This window comes from Petromyzon marinus, chromosome 20, assembly GCF_048934315.1.
Source record: "Petromyzon marinus isolate PM22_M1 ecotype Great Lakes invasive population chromosome 20, UKy_Petmar_22M1.pri1.0, whole genome shotgun sequence".
NCBI lineage: Eukaryota > Metazoa > Chordata > Hyperoartia > Petromyzontiformes > Petromyzontidae > Petromyzon > Petromyzon marinus.
Window position 1 is genome coordinate 13,558,232 of NC_133686.1, and position 23,510 is coordinate 13,581,741.

Here is a 23,510-nt window from a genome sequence, read left to right on the forward strand (position 1 = left end):
TAACTACAAGAACAATTCTACTATGCATTGTGTTCTATCCTAAACTCTCGAGCTGTAAGTTGCAGTTCAAGCCCCCTTGGTTCGTGACTGAAGGACACGTCGCGGCCCGTCTAATTGTGACTCTAAACTCTATTTTGGTAATAATGTACCCGAAGTTCATGAGAACCTATTGGATTTCTCCACTCGTATACAGGGCCGGTGTTATCAGATTGGGATATGATAAACTCGCTGCCCAACGGCATATTTTTGGTATAAAAGGGGCCGGTTAGAGAGACAGGGTCCAGCACCGACCACCACAGTAACAATGTCTCTCTTCTGGCTCGTCTCCTGCTTCGCCTTCATCGGCGCCGCCTTCGGTGAGCAATGTCCGCTGGAACGTGAAAGCAGCCGTATCTATGTGAATGATCCATATTTACACAGGCAGGTACTATTGGTCTCTAAGTAGTAAATGTGTCTGGAACGTGTAGAGCTCAAGGTGATAGTCACATCAAACAGGTTGTTTTTAGATGTCTACAGAATTCCCGTCGTTTTCCCTCCTGATGCCTCGAGTTTCAGAGACCTATTCTGTTTGCCACCCGCATGCAAAATTTATCATTTACGGATCATCTTAGAGCAGCAACATTGCTTTAGACTCATTGAGGCTATCTTGGATATATGGTGATGTAATTCCAATTAATAACTCTATTTTAAAACCCTTCATAACTCGAATGTTGCCGTGTCGGTTTCACCATATTTCACCAAGCTTGTCACTGCGGGTTTATGAAGGCGGGTGGTGGGGGGGAGGGACAGATATCACTCATCAATGATGTTAGCCATGGCCAGGAATCCAACTGAAGTGACCGGAGTGCACAGCAGCAGTGCGCTAACCACTAGGCCACTACTCCACTCCCAGTTAATGATGATGAAAAATTAGAGTCACTCAGCTAAATTTACATGAATTACGAATTATAAAATGTTATGTGAAAAAAAATAATATATATTTGTAATGAGTTTCAGAAGACTATGTGTGCCGGTTTTGTTTATTCACCTGAAGCGACACCCCCAGTACATACGTGTCAAGACGGCCAAGGGTCGTGAATGAAGAGTCCCCTGTGTGGGCTTCAGTGGGGCTGTCTGATCAGGCAGCAGAGGCCAACAAACGACATTCCAGTCGTGAGTTGAGCTCAAGGAGGGCTAGCTCGAGCACCATCCTGCGGCGGGGAAAGGAGGTGGTGCAAGCGGTTCAGCCGAGCCCACAACAGCCAAAAATCTGCTGTCCCTGTCTGGTGGGGGGCGCTGTTCAACCCTAGCACATGGGCGAGAAGCCGTGCATGTGTGACAAGTGCGGCAATACGTTTTCTCGCCCTCGGCCTACAAGTATATATATTTTCTTTTCCGCTTGTGTGTTAATCTGTGTTTACCCCGGATATTTTAGAGATGGCAATTCTCCTGCTGTGTATCCTACTGCTGTCCCTCCCGGCCATATCTAGTGCCACACTTAACTCTACAAACTGCTACCCTCGTTACTTTGCGTCCATACTTGTTGCTCCATTTGCCACTACACCTGCTAATGAAACAGCTCATAGACACTTCTACACTCCATCATTGTATCCTTTTAAACCATATCTTTGTCCCATTACTTCACCAGCACTCCTTCCAAACTTCATTCTGCTCTTAAAAATAACACCATCTGCGAGCAACTGCTATTCGTCCAAGGTTCACCGCTCTTCATCCTATAAAATACTTGTGCAAACTATTAATTCTACTTTTCTTATTTCTGGGTGGTATTGAGCTTCATCCTAGCCCAAATTAAAAGAACTCGTATAATTCTGTAGATTGTTTTCTGGCAGGAAAGGTGTTGGTGTTCTACATGTCAAAATCAGAGGGCTTGTGATTAAATTAAGTCAACTAAAACTAGAAGTGGCAAATCTTTACCCAGACATTTTTTGCTTAACAGAAACATTTCTCACTCCTGCCGTCAATGACTTACAGATTGCGATTGACAACTACAACCTTTTTCGGCTTAACCGATGATCTAAAGAAGGTGGAATTGCCATCTATGTTCGTAATACCATTGCATGTTCACTAGCTCACTCCTTTTGATTTAAAGCTTTCGTGACTGCAGGGATTCATATTCTTGGTTCTTTCGGGAAAGTCACGTAGAAAGGAAACAATAAAATGATAAAAAAATAAAGCAATAAAATTCTCACAACGTTTCGACTGCAACACAAGCAATCATCATCAGGTGTGAAAACCACAGCAAGGAAATTTGAATAAAGTGGCTTTTTTACGTTAGCACCGCGGAGAGTAATTTGGCAGTTATTCAGATGGACGAGTCCATCTATGATCGGAAAAGAGGAGGGGGGAGACAAAAATAATGGATGCGGTCTGAAAGCCACCGTAACCGTGAACAATCAATTAATACCAGAAATGGTCTATCAAATCCTTCAAATGATTGCTAAGCCAGAATCCATCTTCTTGGTTGAAATTGTCTATGTGTTTGTATATGTTGATAGCCTCATGGTAGCCAGATGGCTTGCAAAGAACCTCTGTCTTGGAGAAGTCAATCTCATGTGAGCCTACTGAATTATAACAGCGATCTGCTACGGCCGAGGTGTTGGTCCTACCGTGTTTTAGGCCTGCTTTGTGTTCACGAATGCGGTCCCAGACATGTCCTTTGGTTTCTCCAAAGTAACTACTACCACAGACGCAACTTAGTTTGTAGACGCCAGGGTACTGTATGTCCGGAATCACATCTTTTACAGACGGAACCAGATCACGGATTTTATGTAATGTGTTGAATCGGACCTGGATCTTGTGTTTATTCAAGATTTTGGAGATCTTTTTTGTGATCCCCGCAATGTAGGGTAAAGTGATTTGAAAGGCTCCTCAGGCTCCTCAAGAGCCTGAGGAGCCTGAGGAAAGGTTCCTTTTGAAAGGCTCCTCAAGAGGGTCCTTCTTCATGGTTGGAGTCATAGCTTTGCGGATTGTGTAGTCGGAGTAACCATTAGCCTTAAGAGCTTGGTGTACGTGCTTGAGTTCACTGCTTATGTGTTCCTGGTCGGATATGCATTGGGCACTATGGTGCAGAGTCTTGATGAGGGAATTCTTCTGGAATGGATGGTGGTGGGAATCCGGTTTCAGGTAAGCATCCATATGGGTAGCTTTCCTGTAGACAGGGTGGCTCATTGAACCATCAGGTCTCTTTTTTATTAGGACATCCAAAAAGGTAGCTTGCCATCTTTTCGACTTCCATGGTAAATCTCATGGCTGGGTGTATGGAATTGATGTGGTCGAGGAATTGATCTAGAGCAGGCCGGCCATGTGGCCAGATGACAAAAGTGTCATCCACGTACCTCTTCCATAAGGTTGGGCGCAGAGTGGCAGTCAGGATGGCGTCAGTCTCAAATTTCTCCATGAAAATGTTGGCTACAACCGGAGATAGGGGGGAGCCCATTGGGGTGCCCTCAGTTAGTTTGTAGAAAGTTCCATTCCAAGTGAAGTATGTCTTGGTTAAGCAGTGTCTCACCAGGGGGGTACCTCAGTGTTTAGTCCTTGATGAACCAAGTCTTCAATGATTGCGATGGTGTCAGGTACAGGAACTTTGGTGAATAAGGAAACTACATCAAAACTGACAAGCAGGTCGTCTGGGGACAGGGAAATACCCGTGATTGTCGATACCAGTTGAGTAGAATTTTGTACTGCAGAGGTGTTTTTTCCAGTGAAAGGCCGCAGGATTTCAGACAGAAAACGAGCCGTAGATGGACTCGTCCATCTGAATAACTGCCAAATCGCTCTCCGTGGTGCTAACGCTAAAAACACCGCCACTTTTTTCAAATTTTCTTGCTGTGGTTTTCACACCTGATGATGATTGCTTGTGTTGCAGTCGGAACGTCGTGAGAATTTTATTTTATATTTTTCTTATTTTATTGTTTCCCTTCTACGTGACTTTACCGAAAGAACCAAGAATATAGCTCACTCCTGTACATTATGAGACCTCCTTTGGCAGTAGCATGATATAGTAATAGGTTTTTACCCTTTTATCTGGCACCAAAACTGACACCTTTATACAAGGGATCATGTTTGCAATAACCACAACACAAGCAGTCAAAATGCAAACAAAAAAAGACAACTCTGATAATGATATGCACTGTCCTTGAAATTGATTGGGCCACACCCGAGACGGCTTTTCCCAGAGCCCAGTCTCCATTGGTGTTGGACCAAAAGGCGTCATCTGGTCCAACTGGTCCAACACCAGTGGAGACTGGGCTCAATTTCAAGGACAGTGCATATCATTATCAGAGTTGTCTCTTTTTGTTTGCATTTTGACTGCTTGTGTTGTGGTTATTGCAAACATGATCCCTTGTATAAAGGTGTCAGTTTTGGTGCCAGATAAAAGGGTAAAAACCTATTACTAGCTCACTCCTTGTTTAAAAAATTTCGCTTTGAAGGTCTGGCTCTCAGAATAACTCTCCCAATAATCAACAAATACACTATTGGTAGTGTGCTGCTATCGACCGCCTAGTGGGAAGGATGTTGAAGCTACATCTGCATTGAGAGAGCTTTTTGGGGGCCTCCCTAAAGGTGAAATAGTTTTAGTGGGTGACCTGAATTGGAATTGGCTAAACCCGCTGCGCGTGGCCACAAATGTTGCAGATTAATTTAATCTGTTTCAATTAATAAATGTCCCCACAAGACCCAACCTAAAAAATCCGGGACAGTCATCTCTGCTTGACGTCCTATTGACAAATGCCCCTCACAATTTCACACTGAATGGTGTTCTGGGTAATAACCTTATTGATCACTCCTTCATTTTTCGGGTTAGATCATCAGCCAGACCCAAAGCCCCCCTAAATTGGTTGAGAAGCACTCTATGAGACACTTGAGCACTCAGGCATTTACTAATGATGTGCTTCACTCGGATATTGACAAGGTCTGTGATATCTCCAACCTGACTACGGCTTGGGAGACCTTCAGGTTACACATTTCTCCAAATTCTTAACAAACATACTCCGTTGGTTAGATTTAAAACTAAAGGCAACCGCCCACCATGGTTTGATCATTTGATTACAAGGCTCATGAAAACTAGGGACAAGGCTTGGGCATGTGCTCAGAAAAGTAATTTGGTCAATGACTGGCTAGAATACAGGATTTTAAGGAATAGATGCGTCAAAAAAATACGGCAGGCAAAAAATGCCTACTTTTCCTCCATTCTCCTGGAATTACATGGAAATGCCAGGATTTTCTGGAAAAAAATCAAATGTATCGAGAAGGCATCCAAAACAGACAATCTGCCCGCTGAGCTTAACCGAAAAGGGGAATATTTTTCAGATCCCAAAAAAATAGTTGACAATTTTAACCTTCATTTTTCTGAAGCTGGTAATCTTTTTGATAATGTATTGGGAGTCATCCCTGCTTATGCAAATTCATACACCCCTGTCCAAACATTAAACGAATTTAGTTTCCAGCCAATCCATGAAAGTAATGTTCTTAAACAACTGTCCTACCTCAAAGGGTCCTCCTCTACCGGAGCAGATAGTATTCCCGTCTTTGCTCTACTAACTGTTGGTCACCTAATATACAAACCAATAGCCCATATTTTCAACCTGTCCATCAAAGAAGCATCAGTTCCTCTAGGATGGAAACATTCCTATGTCCGTCCACGTCACAATGGGAGCCCTAAAGATGATCCAAATAACTATCGACCTATCTCAATTTTGTCCCCGTTGATGAAAATTTTTGAAAAATTATTGACCTACCAAATTAGCAGTTTCCTGTCCACCAACAATCTACTACATCTAAACCAATTTGGCATCCGAAAAAAAATACAGAACCACATCTGCTGCATTAGACGCTCTGAATCACATTTACAGTAGCCTTGATAATAAACAGTACTGTGCCTGTCTTTTTCTAGACCTGTCGAAAGCTTTTGATACAGTAGACCACAACAACCTGCTTAGTAGACTAAGTTGCCTCGGTTTTTCCGAAAACGCAGTAAAATGGTTACAAAATTACCTCTTTTCTCGCACCCAAACTGTATTCACAGATGGTTGGAGGTCAAACAGTGTTAAGATAACAAAAGGGATTCCACAGGGTTCCATCCTCGGCCCACTTTTGTTCTCTCTTTATGTCAATGTCTTGGGCACTGACCTGGATCATTCCAGGGTAAATCTTTTTGCAGATGACACGATACTGATTACTGCTGGCCGCTCTCCGGATGACGTGATTGCAAAGCTACAGGGTCCATACTCTTTGGTTCTATTCGGTTCGGTAAAGTCACGTAGGTAAAAAATAAAACAACAAAAATCAGCGCTGTCCTCTAGACAGTCTGGTCCCTTCACCTGATGAAGGCCACTTGTGTTGTGGCCGAAACGTCATGATTTTTGTTGTTTCATTTTTTACCTATGTGACTTTACCGAATAGAACCAAAGAGTATGGATCCTTGCAGTCACGAAAGCTTTAAATCTAGAAGCTTCAGTGTGATTTCAACAAACTATAACATCAGCTAGTTGATCTTAAACTAGTCATGAATACCTCCAAAACCAAGGTGCTATGCTTCTCACCAGGACTAAAGCAGGAAGTTATTTTTCCCCAATTACATTCCTTAAATAATTATCAAATAGAGCAAGTCAAGATCTATAAGTATATTGGGGTCATCCTGGATTCAAAACTGAATTTTGAAGATCACATTGATTATATTGGTAAAAAGACAAAAATAAAAATTGGTTTTCTGTATCGACACAAGCACTGCTTCCCCCCAATGTTCCGTTTGGAATTGATAAAAGCTACCATACTGCCTCTACTTGGCTACTGTGACATCGTGTATAAATCAGCCCCAAGTACTGTACTGAAGAAGCTTGATTCCATCTATCACTCGGCCTTAAGATTTACATTGAACTGCCCATATAGGACTCACCACTGTGATCTCTACATTGGGTCAAACTTAACATATCTTAATGTTCGACGGCTTGTGCACCATATCTTATTTATTCACGATGTACTTACAAAAAAATCCGCAGATTAACTGCTGGATCTCCTCTCTGTTTCAAAGAACAAATTTGACCTAAGGTCTTCGCTCATTTACCAGCTTCACATTCCCTATTGCCGTACAAAACTGGAGGAAGGGCCTTTGCTATTCATGCCACCAGGATCTGGAATGATATTGCCAATAAACTGCAACTTGAATCGCTACCAATGAGTTCTTCTCTCAAAACTGCTCTAGAGGAGTTGTACACCCCTAGCTGCCACTGCTATTCATTGGCGTAAAATAAAATAAAATGTTTCGCTCCGGATGACGCTGCAAAGTATTATCTGTATTTTCATTTAGCGTGCTGATCTTAAAGGTGCATTGAAAAATTTGATACTCCGACTAATGCTTCTGTTGTTGTGGAGTAACTCATGCAGCCAGCTATGGCTCTAGGGTTTGGTGTTACATGTTATTTATGTAGTTTATTATAAAAATTCGGTCACAGTCCCTATGATCACTGTTACGTTGCAATTATGGCTTTATTTTTTGGTGATTTCGAAAACGTTTTTTGGTTTGGACATGTTTGTTTTGTTGTAGTACGGAGTTAGACTGATGGCCTTAATCTAAGTTTTCTTGTGGTTGTTGTTGTTTGACTTGCATCCCACTGGGATTTTTTGCACACAGCGTTGGTGTACGGTGCTTTTTTCAGGAATATTTTGCTGTTTTTTCATGGATTTTCTGTTTGCACAGTCACATAGTCACTTTAAGATGTTTTCTTGTTCATGTTTTTGTTTTTTGTTGTGGTTGAACCCGATTCAAGAGCCGAATGGCTCACAGGGCTATACCAAAATAAATAAACTGAAACTGAAACGTGTTAAATAACGTGAGAAGTGATCTCTGAATCCACCAAGCCAGTGTGTGCTCTCCGAGCTCGTCTTGTACCCACGTCACAGGGTGCGGTGTTCCGGCCATCAAGCTGGTCAACTCAAAAGATACCCAATTTAAAACTATCAAGTGTGCGCATCCACCTAGCTCAAACTGCTGTCTAATGATAAATCTTAATATTGTATTCATGTAATCGTTATGGGCCATGATTTATCCGCTGCTGGTCACCTTCTCTCGTGGTCTGACGGTGCAACAATATTTACAGAGCTCCTTCACACTCTGTTTATTACCTTAAATATATTAAGCGCTAACTTTGTAGGCAATTCATGCAAGGAGCCTTCTGTAATCTTAACGACCAATCACCGTGTTCTGTACACGTCACAGGGTGCGGTGTCCCGGCCATCAAGCCGGTCATCACCGGCTACTCCCGCATCGTCAACGGCGAGAATGCGGTGTCAGGCTCCTGGCCCTGGCAGGTGTCCCTGCAGGTACGAATGCCAATTTGCTTCCCCCTATAATCTACCTTGTAACTTCTAAAAAAATAAGATTACAGTAGTGTGTTATACATGCGCGTTACAACTCGGTTTATATTTACGGACAAGTATTTTCTTATCCCAATTCTATATGCAGAACGAAATTGCCTTATTTGATATGGTAATGTGGATGTCGTAAAATCAATCTCCCTGTATGGTCAAAAGATTAACAATACCCAACTGATTGTGAATAACCGAAGTTGATTAAACTACGTTTCTAATGTATACAAAGTGTAATATGACAATAGTGTCATATTTTATCCCAATAAAAACTCCTAGCTTGCAATTTTTATTTGTCATGGGACGAGGCCTCCTCCCATAGGCGTCTGAAGGCAAACAGTGGAGAGACCTCTTACCCAAACGGTAGACTTATTTTTCGATTTAAAGCTTTCGTGACTGCAATGATTCATCTTCTTTGGTTCTTTCGGTAAAGTCACGTAGAATGAGAATAAAATAATAAATTGATAAAATAAAATAACACAATAATATTCTCACGACGTTTCGGCCACAACACAAGCGGCCTTCATCAGGTGAAGGGAGCGCTGTCCTACCAGACAGTCTCGCTCCCTTCACCTGATGAAGGCCGCTTGTGTTGTGGCCGAAACGTCGTGAGAATATTATTGTGTTATTTTATTTTATCAATTTATTATTTTATTCTCATTCTACGTGACTTTACCGAAAGAACCAAAGAAGGTAGACTTATTGTTTGTATTGCTTTAATTGTAACATGCCCCTTTAAATCTGCTGGCCTCACAGGGTTCAGACCATCCACGAGAAATACTTTTTATAATCATACTAAACGAGCAAAAAGTTTTGCTCGCAGACTGTCTGAGTTGGGCCCCCCTTGATAACCACCATAAGACATGTTTTCAACAGTGTAAAAGAACGACAACTTATTCAAAACGCGGTTTAAATGTATTTTTTATGAAAATGCTAAACGATGTGATTAGGCAAGAGAAGACGCGAAATATAATAGTCTCGGTGCGACCGTGCGAGACATTAAATATTGGGGCCCCACCTGACCGTTTGCCGCACCCCCTGAGCTGATAATGTCGTCACTACCCACTCGGTGGTGAGTTTTCATCCCCTTTTAATTAGTTCATGTACACCACTTTCAAAGCAGCCCCTTGGATTCTGCCCTTTAAACCGCTACAGGATTCCACTAGCTGGCACTATTGCGGTGGCTCCCTCATCAGCTCCACCTGGGTGGTGACCGCTGCTCACTGCGAGTTCAAGTGAGTGCTCACTGAGACGCGATTGCGTATTGCAGCTCAATGGACTGTAAACAGCAAAACACGCACACGTGTGTGTGTAGATTATTCTGAGCAAGAAGCTCATGTAGGGGTCATGAACGTGTGCGCGTCCGCAGCCCGTCCCGTGACCGCGTCGTCCTGGGAGAGCACGACAGGAACTCCAACGTCGAGAACATCCAGTCTCTGTCCGTCTCTAAGGTAAACTTCTGTTCCTCATTCAGTTCACCCAGGCAAGAGCCTAATAAGGCATGATGGAAACTGTACACGATTATATTCACGTCGTTCAGATTGCCACGTCACATAACGGTATAGTGAGCATTTCAAATGCAGGCTGACAGCTCGCGATTGTCAATACCGGTAGCTCCGTTGCTTTATGGTTTTTCGCTCCGTTTGCACACACACAGGCCATCACTCACCAGCAGTGGGACTCCTACAACATTAACAACGACATCATGGTGCTGAAGCTGGCTCAGCCCGCTCAGATCGTGGACCGTGTCTCTCCCGTCTGCCTGCCTGCCTCCTCGGATGTCTTCCCTGATACCATGATGTGTGTCACCTCCGGCTGGGGCAAGGTTCGCTCTTCCGGTGAGCATCGATGCAGAACTCATGATGCCGAACACTGAGCGGAATTTTTGTATTGTATAAGCCACCCCATCCAACAATGTTATTTAAACAAAATCGTAGAAAATAGAAATCTAATCCACAGGGTCCAGCCCAAATTGATATAGATTTGTTTGTGTGTGCAATTTACAGCCTTCAACACGCCGCCCATCCTGCAGCAGACAGCTCTGCCCCTTGTGCCTCCCTCGATCTGCCAGCAGAAGTGGGGCTCTGCCAACACCATCACCAGTGTCATGGTCTGTGCTGGTGCTGCTGGTGCTTCGTCTTGCATGGTGAGTGTTCGTTTCGTTAGTATTGACGATCTTTACTTGGCGTAAAGTGTTATACACTGCACAAAAGCAGGCCTAATGCTCATAAAGGCATAGGCACCCTTAACTTGGCCCTAAAGTCGACATATTCCCGCCATTTGGTTTTGAGAGGCAAGATGGATTGAGGCAGCACAATGCCGTGGGACACGTGGTGTCGTCGTGGGCGATTTTGACATCATCATGTCCATCTCACAATTTATGATTTAGCTACAAATATAGTGCATGTGCATCCAAATATACTGTCCTCATTAACATGAGTTTACAACAGGCTCATCGAGAACTCCCAAACTGCCATAATGTCTCTTTTGTTTTATTTCAGTAAAAAATATAACTTGATCTATCTTAAGTTTAGTCTCATGGGCTTAGTCGGTAGGAAAATCTATCATTCACTCGGTGTGTTTGCCAACTGTGACTGCTACAGTGAGAGAAAAAAGTATTTGATCCCCTGCTGATTGTGTACGTTTGCCCACTGACAAAAAATGATCAGTCTGTAATTTTAATTGTAAGTTTATTTGAACAGTGAGAGACAGAATAACAACAAAATCCAGAAAAACGCATGTCAAAAATGTTATAAATTGATTTGCATTTTAATGAGGGAAATAGGTATTTGACCTCCTCTCAGTCAGAAAGATTTCTGGCTCCCAGGTGTCTTTTATACAGGTAACGAGCTGAGATTAGGAGCACACTCTTAAAGGGAGTGCTCCTAATCTCAGCTTGTTACCTATATAAAAGACACCTACCCACAGAAGCAATCAATCAATCAGATTCCAAACTCTCCATCATGGACAGACCAAAGAGCTCTCCAAGGATGTCAGGGACAAAATTGTAGATCTACACAAGGCTGGAATGGGCTACAAGACCATTGCCAAGCAGCTTGGTGAGAAGGTGACGACAGTTGGTGCGATTATTCGCAAATGGAAGAAACACAAAAGAACTGTCAATCTCCCTCGGCCTGGGGCTCCATGCAAGATCTCACCTCGTGGAGTTGCAATGATCATGAGAACGGTGAGGAATCAGCCCATAGCTACACGGGAGGATCTTGTCAATGATCTCAAGGCAGCTGGAACCATAGTCACCAAGAAAACAATTGGTAACACACTACGCCGTGAAGGACTGAAATCTTGCAGCGCCCGCAAGGTCCGCCTGCTCAAGAAGGCACATATACATGACCGTCTGAAGTTTGCCAATGAACATCTGAATGATTCAGAGGACAACTGGGTGAAAGTGTTGTGGTCAGATGAAACCAAAATGGAGCTCTTTGGCATCGACTCAACTCGCCGTGTTTGGAGGAGGAGGAATGCTGCCTATGACCCCAAGAACACCATCCCCACCGTCAAACATGGAGGTGGAAACATTATGCTTTGGGAGTGTTTTTCTGCTAAGGGGACAGGACAACTTCACCGCATGAAAGGGACGATGGACGGGGCCATGTACCGTCAAATCTTGGGTGAGAACCTCCTTCCCTCAGCCAGGGCATTGAAAATGGGTCGTGGATGGGTATTCCAGCATGACAATGACCCAACACACATGGCCAAGGCAACAAAGGAGTGGCTCAAGAAGAAGCACATGAAGGTCCTGGAGTGGCCTAGCCAGTCTCCAGACCTTAATCCCATAGAAAATCTGTGGAGGGAGCTGAAGGTTCGAGTTGCCAAACGTCAGCCTCGAAACCTTAATGACTTGGAGAAGATCTGCAAAGAGGAGTGGGACAAAATCCCTCCTGAGATGTGTGCAAACCTGGTGGCCAACTACAAGAAACGTCTGACCTCTGTGATTGCCAACAAGGGTTTTGCCACCAAGTACTAAGTCATGTTTTGCAGAGGGGTCAAAAACTTATTTCCCTCATTAAAATGCAAATCAATTCATAACATTTTTGACATGCGTTTTTTTGGATTTTTTTGTTGTTCTGTCTCTCACTGTTCAAATAAACCTACCATTAAAATTATAGACTGATCATTTCTTTGTCAGTGGGCAAACGTACAAAATCAGCAGGGGATCAAATACTTTTTCCCCTCACTGTAGCCCCTCTGCCATGGGAGACCTGGGTTACAAACACATTTTACAAAGAATAGCGAAGCCATTGCTAAACAGCACAATTAAAGGTAAAATGTCAAACGTCCTTAAATGAGCAGCAAATAAAAGTGTAATTTAACATGGGTAAAACATAAATGCTAAGCAGATGAAGCCAACGTACGTACTACATGAAATAGAATAAGAATAACAAGAAAATATTGGACGAAAATTTATTTTTCTTGTTACCAAATAAATCGTTGCTCTTTAACACTTGATGAAGTAGCGCAGCATCCCTTTGCTCACGGTAAAACCCAACCAAGTGACATCGATTGATGAGCAAAGCGCGATCGGCCAAGGGTCTGATTTTTGGCGACGCTATCTCCACAGGGCGACTCCGGCGGCCCTCTGGTGTGCGAGAAGAACGGCGTGTGGAACCTCGTGGGAATCGTGTCGTGGGGCAGCAGCTCGTGCTCCACCTCCATGCCTGGCGTGTACGCACGCGTCACCGCCCTGCGCAGTTGGATCGACCAGACCATCGCTGCCAACTAGACTGGTGTTCAAATTGTGAAAAGTAAAATTGCTTATATTGTAACTCGCAAATTAAGTCTCTCAATAAAACAATGGAATCAAATATGAGCGGGTTTATTTTTCACCTCCGATTTCCCCGCACCTCCAATTAACACGGTAGGCTACGGATGGTGCGAAAGAAGTTCAGCATACGTAGAGCTTAGTAAACAATGTTCCATAATGAAAACATTGTTATTCGTCTGAATTGCTAAATGCTTGGTTGCTGTGAATTCTGTAATGCATTCCAAGGACAGCATATCTTCTACATATATCTTGTGCACCGAAGAATACATATTTGGTCCTGTTGTATATATAGGCCTTTTCCTAAAATTGATATTAAGAATAATTCTGCCAATATATTTTCAATAATAATCAATCAGAGTGTAGCATGAGGCACAAAAAAAATTAACAACCACCCTCACCCCTCACAGAAGCTGCCTTCCACAAGTCACACCAGGCAAGGAAGTAGCCATAAAAGGTAATAAAAAAAACACCCCGGTGCAAAAAAGGGAGAGGGGGGGGGTTGCTAATGAGATTCTGGGGAAATCTCTACACAGCTTCAAAGACCGCCTCAACAGCACATACAAATAATAGGCGCCACGAGAACCAAACAACTTATTCTTTATTGATTTTTGTTTGTTGTTCCTCTTAATACAACGGTAAAAGTTCGAAACTTAGCGACAAGAATAAGTCGACATCATAGACTGCCAACACGCCTAGATTAAGAACCAGACTGCAGTGGTTTTTTTATTATTGCTTACCTTATTTTACTCTTATTCACCTCATATTGTTTCTTATTGTATCTTTCTATCTACGTGACTTTACCAAAAAGAACCAAGGAATATTAATTCCAGCAGTCAAGAAAGCTTAAGTGAAAACTTAGTTATATCTCCAACCTCAGGATATCAAATATAACTCGAGAATAAACAGCACGGATCCCTGGATACAGACGGGGAACAAAGGTTAATAAAACCCTAGGTATACATGTGGTTGTAACGATGATAAATCACAAATCTTGGATAAACATAAACCAAATAATAATTATGAAGTATTACACCGAGGGTCATCCAGAAGAATACAATGCGAAACAGGTCAATCACACACGACCAAGACAATGCATTCCATATAGAGAGCCTCCCAACCGCCTTTATCTTCCAAAAGCACGTGGTAGCAATAAATCACATACACATGAGGAGGGCACCTTCCCTTGAGATATCGAAAACCATGAAGGAATTCCAAACCATGATGGAAGTACTGTAAACACTGCTCCAAACATACCGTGAGTCACTTACAGAGTCAGAACTGCAAAAAGTGGTACGGTATCAAGCTATACAGTAAGAGGAAAAATAATAGTTTTAACTTCCAACCGGTACGAGAGAACACGACTTCAAAGGCCACAGCACCCCTCTTTGTGAGAGACAAGAGAATGCAACACCCCAGCCGCGAGGGAAGAGGGGGGGGGAAGAATGCAACCGGGCAAAGGAACCCCTCCCTCCTTCCAGATTAATTATTGAAATCAGAACACACACGTACACCGGACAAACAATTGCCCCCGCAGCAAAGAGCGAAATCAAAGGAATTCGAGTCCTTTGTGAGAAGGCGGGCAGAAGGGAGAAAATTTCACATAAGCAAGGACACAGATTATGCAACTCATTTCTGCGAGCGGCAGGCTCCGGAAACCTGCCCCCATGACAGGCACATCGATAGGGAGTGGCATCAGCAGAAGCCATGAGTTGCGGAGAACATCTTTTGTTTTTCGGTTTTTTATTGTTTCTTTCACCATTGAGAGCATAATCAGCGCAACCGAGTGAGTGTCGGCACCGTCGACCTACGGACGCGCTGCGAGCGCAATCGTGGCTTGCCAGAGAGCACCGAGCAAGAGTGCCAGCCCCGGCGACCTGCAGCTGAGCTGCGAGCACGATCGAGCACCTTCAAAGACAAGGGTCGTTCCGACTCCGCTCACATACATGCAGCTACTGCCGAGAGACAGGGAGAGCCGTGTGTATGACACGCCCACACACACACTCATCGCCCAGCAGGGGACTAAGGCATAATTGGTACAAGAAACGCCCCACCTCGGCGTCTGCTTAACGCAAAGAGTTGAGCAAGGAGACAATACACCAACACACACATAACGCACATATCGGGACTAATAAGAGTACTCCAAAGTTATCTTTGTGTTTCAAAAAGGGTGGCCATCCTAAGGTGGTGCGCCAACTATTAACTGATCATGAAAAGCATTGCTGAACAATTGAGTTACGTAGATACGGTCGTTTAGAAGTATTTTAGTCATTCTTTTTGTTAATTGCATAATCTATACCAATGAATTCATTGATGAAGCTAAACATTTAGAAACATCTATGTTACGAATCTACACATTCACAGGGAGACTATTGTGTTGAAGTGTTTCTTTTGATCACAGAATCTTGCCCGCGAATTTATTGAAGCCTTAGCCAATGGATAAGCATTTGCTGAAGCAGGCACACTGCCGCACACCATTGCTCCAAGACGTTGTTAATTGCATAATCTTACCAATCAATTCATTGAGGTCTACTCTTGCTTTCGGGACATGTTTCTTTGTTGCTGTTCGTATAGTTTTGATTGACTGGATTTAACTGGGACCACAGGAGCTTTAGAAGATGTCACATTGACCAGCACTTATGCCTTCTGCTATGGATCTGTTGCCAGCTTGCCCTGTCCCTCTCCTCCCGTGAATCGTAACGAGGGGACAAGTCGGTGAAATAAACAATAATAACAAAGTTCGGAGGCGATGAGTAGATACTCCGTGTTGTGTTCTGTCCTCCTGAGAATTATGGCGACTCCACGACAGCTGAGCACCAGCGATTTGTGAAACGGCAACAGCAACGCTTTATTTCAAAGTGTTCTTCCGAGGAGCCTTCGCGTGCCTGCAATCATGACCAGACACACCCCTCCCATCACCCTCCACGTCACACAACACCTCAGCTCAGTCCCTCAGCACGGAGTCCACCCCAAATCTAAATTGGGGGTGTCCTCCCTACTCACACTGCTGAGCGTGGCCTACTGTGTACGCGAGGCTTGGGTCCTATCTCTGATCATCATTGCCTACACATAAATATAAAAATACGCACCTGGCTCTCCATAGGAATTAGGGGTCGTCCATAAATGACGTCACGCACCTAGGGGGGGGGGTCAGACATTTGTGACGATGTGTGATGAGAGGGGGGGGTTTGAGAAATGTCACATCAAAATGCGCAACTTTAAATAAATATAGACAACACGTTCTACTTAATTCTATATACTTTTTAATAAATGTTTTCTCCTACAACATCAGAGTGCAGCGGTACATTAAATACGCACTACAATGACAAAAGTTTAAAGCGATTTGAAGCATGTTTTATTTTTGGGGGGGGAGGGGGGCAAAGCTTTGTGACGTCATATTTGAGGGGGGGGGCTGACTTTTTGTGACGCCATGTGACGATGGGGGGGGGGTCAAAAAATCGTCCAAAATCGCGTGACGTCATTTATGGACAGCCCCTTACAGCAACACGTAGCAGAGTGCAAATCATCACAGATAAGCTAGCAACAGCTGCAAATACGCCAATGGTAGCCTAATCTCTTTGTCAACGGTCTTACTTACATTTCCATTTAGTGACTGCAGGGATTCATCTTCTTGGTTCTTTCGGTACAGTCACGTAGAAGGGAAATAATAACATAATAACATGAAATTATCACGACGTTTCGGCCACAATACAAGCAGCCGTCCTCAGGTGAATAAACAGAGCTGTCGGAAAGACAGTGCTTGTGTTGTGGCCGAAAAGTCGTTAGACTTTTATTATATTACTAGCGGTTAGTACCCGGCGTTGCCCGGGCGAAAAAGGCAGACACACACATGGACTTACAAACAGACATGGACCCATACACATAGAAACCCACTGACTTACACGCACGCAAACACATATGGACTCACACACACAGACATCGACTCGAGAGACACATGTAGTTACACACACAAATGGACTTAAACACACAGAGTTGCACACACATATCGACTCACACATACATACATAGACTGAACAACAACCGCCATTCGCCACTAAGTGGCAGTGATGTCACCACAACGCTTGTGGCAGGCTATGTGCACCTTGAGGCCACGTGAAGTGTCGAACACCTGCTGGCAGGAGGTCACGGGGCAGACAAAAATGGCACAGGTCGACTGAGATGACTGGCAGATGCACCACCCTGTACCCTGCTAACTTTCAGTGCTATAGCCACACGGTGCACCGTTCGTTCTTGTGAGCGTCGCTCCTCCGCCCTCCGTTGTTGTTGGAGGCCGACTGCCTCCAACTGGCCTGTAGCGTCCTTCACGAGGCTCCTCCACAGATACCGACCTTGACATCGCTGGTAGCAGTCATCGACAAGTCCACTCAGCTGCACATCGTCCTGTAGCACATTACTCCATCTCTTCTCTAGCCTGTGCCGCGCCCGTTTAGAGACCTCGATCCGGCGAAACAAAAGGTGTTTAGGCATGCGGTGGCTGAGCATGCAGGCTACATGGCCCAGCCAACGCAGGCTTGCCTTGCCATGCAGGCTACATGGCCCAGCCAACGCAGCCTTGCCTGGCCATGCAGGCTACATGGCCCAGCCAACGCAGCCTTGCCTGGCTTAGGAGGTCACCAATGGGACTTTGTCCAGATCTTTCAAGTATTTGTGAGCTCATCACACAATCCAGCCTGGTTAAACCCAGGATGGATCGTAGACAGGCCAGCCTAAATGTTTGTAACCGGCGAAAATGTTGCATTAGGGGGGTCCAAGTTTCGCAAGTGTAGAGAAGGGAGGGAATGACCGTGGGCGAGACGACGTGGAGCTTCGTGCGGAGCGAGAGACCAGGTAGCTTCAACACAGTGTTACACAGCCGATGAAAAGATAATGCCGCTCATCTGATTCAGAGTGAGACCTCTGGTGTTAAACCGGAGCCGGTCATGAGTACACTGGGCAGGTATGGGAAACTCTGCACTCTCCACAACTGGCCCATTACCAATTGTGAGTTATGGGGGTGGATTGTCCGATGGTACAAAATACCCAGGCAGGTGCTTAGTTTTGGTGGGGCTGATGGTAAGGCCCCACCTCTTAGTGGCAAGCTCCAGGTTGAGCAGCAGCGCGTCCAACTCCTCTTCTGAGTTAGCATTAATTACCAGATCATCGGCATACATAACGTGGTTTACCAATAGGGAGCCATCGATTGACCGCACCCGGGCATCGATGAGCCTCCCATTGTATCTGTACCAGATGTGAATTCTTCCGGTAGAGGCATTGAAGGCTTAACGAAGTACGTGGTCCAAATATATGTAAAAGAATGTGGGAGGCAGTGGACATCCCTGTCGCACCCCAAGATGTACAGGGAGTGGCTCTGATTCACGGTCACGTAGTTTGATGTGGGGCCGCTCATCATCATGAAGGTCCTTATGGATCGTGAGCAGAGGGTCAGCGACTCGAAAAGTACAAGGAGCAACCCAGAGCCCAGGCCTAATGATGGTATCATAGGCCCTGAGCAAGTGAATAAAGCACACATATGGACTAACACGCACACATGGACCTACAGGCACGCAACGAAATGGACTAACACTAACTAACATGGAGCCACGCACACACAGCGACGAACACACATGCACATGGACTGACACACACATATCAAGTCATACACACACATTGACTTACACACACACATGGAGTGACACACACACATACATAGACTTACAGACACATTGACCTACACACACACATATGGACTTACAGACACACACACAGGGACTTACACACACACACATGGACCCACGCACACACATCGACTGACAGGCACACATCGACTCACACATACATAGACTGACACACACAGACATGAACTTACACACACACATAAATATCGATGCACACACACATGGACTGTCACACATAGACACATTGCCATACACACATCGACTGACACACATAGACTCCCACACGAACATACATGGACAGACACACGCACATAGAGCCACACAAACAAGGACTGAGACACACATGGACGTACGCACACACATGGACGTACGCACACACACACACGTACGTACAGACACACACACATGGACTCACACGCACACATGGACCAAAAAACACACACATAGAAAGAAATATACTTACACTGACTGACATGGAGCGACGCACATGTGGGGGCTACCGTCCCCCGCCATCACTGAATTGTCGGGGCCGTTGCCCACCGACTCCCCCGTTCCATTCATACCGCTACCTCCCAGGCTGCTCTGTCAGGTCCAGACTACCGACCCCTAATGCCTCGCCCCCCTGTACCTCTGCCTGGGGTGTCGACCGCGTTTGCGTAGCTTAATTAGCGGCTCGTGCGCATTGCGCTCGCGATGCGCTACCCTGTTCAACGGCGGCGTGTCGCGGTGAGCGCGCTCGCAAAGTAAAACCCCGTCCTGCACGGGAATAAACAGGCGCGGCGCGCCCCCGTGGGATTCCCTCACACCCACGCTCCATGCGCTTAAGCCAAAACAAACACGCCGCGATTACTTTGCTCCGATTTAACGGGCTATTTACACAGCTGCGTATTCGCACACGCCAGGCGCTTAATTCGCTATTAGACAATAGCGCGAGTGCGCGCCCGCCACCCTGTCACACAGGCGCGCGAGCGCAAAGCGCTACTGTAGGCTATTGCGCAGGTACGCGAGCACTGGGCACCACCGAAGATATTCGTGTAGGTACGCGCGCGCTGAACAATACTGTAAACGATCGTACAGGGACGGACACTAAGCACGTTCTACTCCCTTATTTGCTGCAAACAGCCGCGTATGCGCGCGAACACAAAACACTCTGTACACACTCGTACCGATATGCGAACACCAAACACTCCGTCTCCCTCCTCGCACTCACAGTGACCACGACACAGCTTTATCCTATTAGTGGTTTTATTCCCCGCGAGTATCGAACTAGACTGTGCGTGTCAGTACGGACCAGCAGGACAGGTCTAACCTATCTCGCTACTGCCTGATACTTAATGGACCTGTCTGCCCTCTATTTTCTCTCCGAATTTCGTCCCTTTGTCTTACCTCTCTCCCTCGTACTTACGGTCCGACCTCGCAGCGATGGAGGTCGCGGATAGATGATGCTGTAAACAGAATCTGGCTGTTCTCTGCCCCGTCTCACGGACGTGCGAGTAACAGTCAGGTGACGGCTCCCCGATCCCTCCCTCCTGTTGATCTCCAGTCAAATAATAAAAATGGCCCCGTGCTTCCCCAAAGCGTCCCTCTTTATCTTCCTTTCAAAGCCCTCGCACCGCCCATCCGCGGTGCATCACGGGTCAGGCCGTTAATCCGCGGTGCATCATGGGTAGGGCTGTTAATCCGCGGTGCATCATGGGTAGGGCCGTTAATCCGCGGTGCATCATGGGTAGAGACGCTAGCCCGTGGTGCACCATGGGTAGAGACGCTTAACCCACGCTGCCCCGCTCCCCACCTGTCTGCTGGTCCGTGTGTGTCTTGAGCATCTCCTCACTGCGGTTCTCAGTGAGTTCGCCGTGGTCATTTAATTCTAAGTTAAGCCACGGCGCCGCAGTGTCATTTGGCCGGGGGGGGGGGGGGGGGTGCCTGCCAATTCCCTGACCATGAGAAAACGTGGAGCACCCCCACAAGGGGGCCTCTCGGGTAAAAACTCAGGGCAGGTGCCCCCCTCCCCTCCCCATGAGGCCCTACTTGAGTGTGTGTGTGTTTAGGTGGGGGGGGGGGGGTGGCGGGGGAAGTGCTGTGATGGGAGCCGGGTGGCTTCTCGGTCGCAGCAGCACAGCGACGGGCCCGGTTTCGATGGAGCGGCTTCGCTGTTGTGGCACCACATAGCCCCCCGAGGTGCCAGTCCCCGTCCCGGGTTGACTGGAGCACCTCGCCTGGGTTGCTCCCACGAGGTAGCGCCGCAGGGTCCGCGGGACTCGTCCAGTCCTCGTGGCCGGCCTTGGGGTGGTGGCTCTGTCTCCCGGAGTTCGGGCGGCGGTCTCCTCCTCCACTCCAGCGGTTTTCCTTGGTCCTTGGCACCTGTGGGTTGGGAGACAAACTCGGGGGCGGTAGGGTTCAGGGGCTGTCGTCCCCGTCCTCCCTGGCCCGGGTCAGGACCCCCCGGGGCCCGGGGCTCCGTGGGGCCCATATACCGTGTGAGGCCCCCGGGTATGGGGGGTGTGGGGACCCCGGGGTTTCGGGGTACTCGAGCGGCGGGGTTCTCCTTCGCTGGGGCCGCCCTCCATGGTTTTAGTCGCCGGACGTTGACCACCATCTCCCGGCCTCTCTCCCCCCCCTGAATCAGTACCGTCCAGGGGGAGATCTGTCGTCCCACGGTCCAGGGTCCCCGCCAGTAGGTGGTTAGCTTCCCCACCTGCCCGGCCCCGACGCGAGGGGTGTGCAGCCATACCTTAGAGCCCGCCGAGTAGAAAGGGGGCTCCATTCGGGGTCGGGTCCCCTGCTCCTGCCTCTGGTGTGCGGCCTCGCCTTGCGGGTAGGCCCGGCCCCTCGCTCCTCGTAGGGTCTCCATCAGATGCTCCACGGGGCGGTTCCCTTCCTCCCATTGCGGCGGAGGGACACCGAACAGCAGATCTGTGGGTAGGCGAGACTCACGACCAAACATCATTAGGAACGGGGTCTGTCCCGTAGATGTGTGTACCGTGGTGGTGTAGGTGAACAGAGCATAGGGGAGGTGTTCGTCCAAGTCCCGTTGATTCGCGGCCACCATGCGTTTAAGCTTCCCGGCGAGAGTCTGGTTCATCCTCTCTACCATCCCATTTGCCTGGGGGTGGTACGCCGTAGTTCGGTCCTTCTGGATCCCGAACTCCCGGCACAGCGCCTGGAATAGCTCTGCCTCGAACTCACTACCCTGGTCGGTAATGACTCGTTCGGGGATCCCGTGCTTACGTACATAGTGTTCCACGAACGCTCGGGCCACTACGAGGGCTGTCTTATCGGGGATGGCCACCGCTACGGGATAGCGTGTGAAGTACTCCACCGCTACGAGAATATATCGGTTGCCCCGGTGGGATCGCGGGAATGGCCCTTGCAGGTCGATCCCAACCAGCTGATTCGTTCGACTGACGCAGAACGGTCTCAGAGGTACGTGGTATCGCGCTGGCTTCGGCCCGCATTGCTGGCACGCGCGGCAGCCCTGTACCCAGGCGGCCACGTTTTGTCCTAACTTGGGCCAGAGATACTGGCGACGCAGGGTTTCCCGAGTGCGCCGTTCCCCATCATGGCCCCCGAGCGGGTGGTCGTGCACCAGTCTTAGCAGCTGGGGTCGCACCTGGGCGGGAACACAGATGCACCCAGGCTGGCCGGCTTCGGTCAGCTCTCGTACTACCCCGTTCTGCACGCACAACCGGGCGTACAAACCACTCCAGGGTCCTGGTAGGGCGTCCTTCTTCTCGCGTAGGGCCGCTTCCACCGCCGCCAGATCCGGATCCCGCAGCTGGGTCCGTCTCAGCTGCGCGTCGTCCAGGCCCGGAAAGGCGCAGCCGACGTCCTCCTGGATCCGATCGGGTGGGGTTGCGCGACCCGTCGGGTCCCGGGGTGTGGGCCCCGTGCCCGCCGAGTGGTCCCCCGGGTCCCTGGTTCCTCCTACTGGGGTCTCTGTGGCACATACTGCACTGCCTCTCACCGGGGGAGGGTTAGTCTCGGTGCGCTCCTGGGGGCCTGCCACCTGCCGGCAACGGCCCCCCGTGAAGCACGGGCAGACTTCCTCCAACCTTGTCTCGGCGCACACCGTGGGCCGCCTCGACAAGGCGTCCATGTTTGCGTGCGTACGCCCAGCTCGGTACTCTATTTGCAGGTTGTACTCCTGCAACTGCGCCAGCTATCGGGCCATCTGCCCCCGCAGTTCCTTGAATGTAAGGAGAAACTGCAGGGCATAATGGTCGGTGCGCACCTGACATTTCCTGCCGTACAAATACGGTCGGAACTGTTTACACGCGAAGATCACGGCATACAGTTCTTGACGGGTCACGCAATAATTCAGCTCGGCCCCACTCAGGGTCCGACTGGCGTATGCGATGACCCGCTCCGTCCCACCCTGCACCTGTGACAGCACCGCGCCCAGCCCACTGCTGCAGGCGTCGGTGTCCAAGATAAAATCGGTGGTGAAATCTGGGAAAGCTAGGGTGGAGGTGTGGGTGAGCTGGTCTTTGAGGGTGGTGAAGGCCGTTTGGCAGGCCTCCGTCCATCGATAGGGGTTCTTAGGGGAGGTGAGTTGGGTGAGGGGGCGTGCAATCTCGCTGAATCCCTTTACAAATCGACGATAATAGGTGGCGAGTCCCAAGAATGACCTGATCTCCGTCAGGTTCCTTGGCCGTGGCCATTCCACCACGGCGCGCACCTTTTCCGGATCG

General features: G+C 47.5%; 1 protein-coding gene across 1 annotated transcript; it reads left to right on the plus strand.

Moving 5' to 3' along the window:
- The first annotated feature begins 252 nt into the window (after window positions 1-252).
- On the plus strand, window positions 253-13,187 carry LOC116944030 (chymotrypsinogen B-like). Its single transcript, XM_076068334.1, has 7 exons — window positions 253-356; window positions 8,216-8,319; window positions 9,520-9,599; window positions 9,734-9,815; window positions 10,022-10,202; window positions 10,371-10,510; window positions 12,944-13,187. The coding sequence occupies exons 1-7, from the start codon at window positions 305-307 to the stop codon at window positions 13,103-13,105; spliced, it is 801 nt and encodes a 266-aa protein (XP_075924449.1). The 5' UTR covers window positions 253-304; the 3' UTR covers window positions 13,106-13,187.
- The last annotated feature ends 10,323 nt before the right edge of the window (window positions 13,188-23,510 follow it).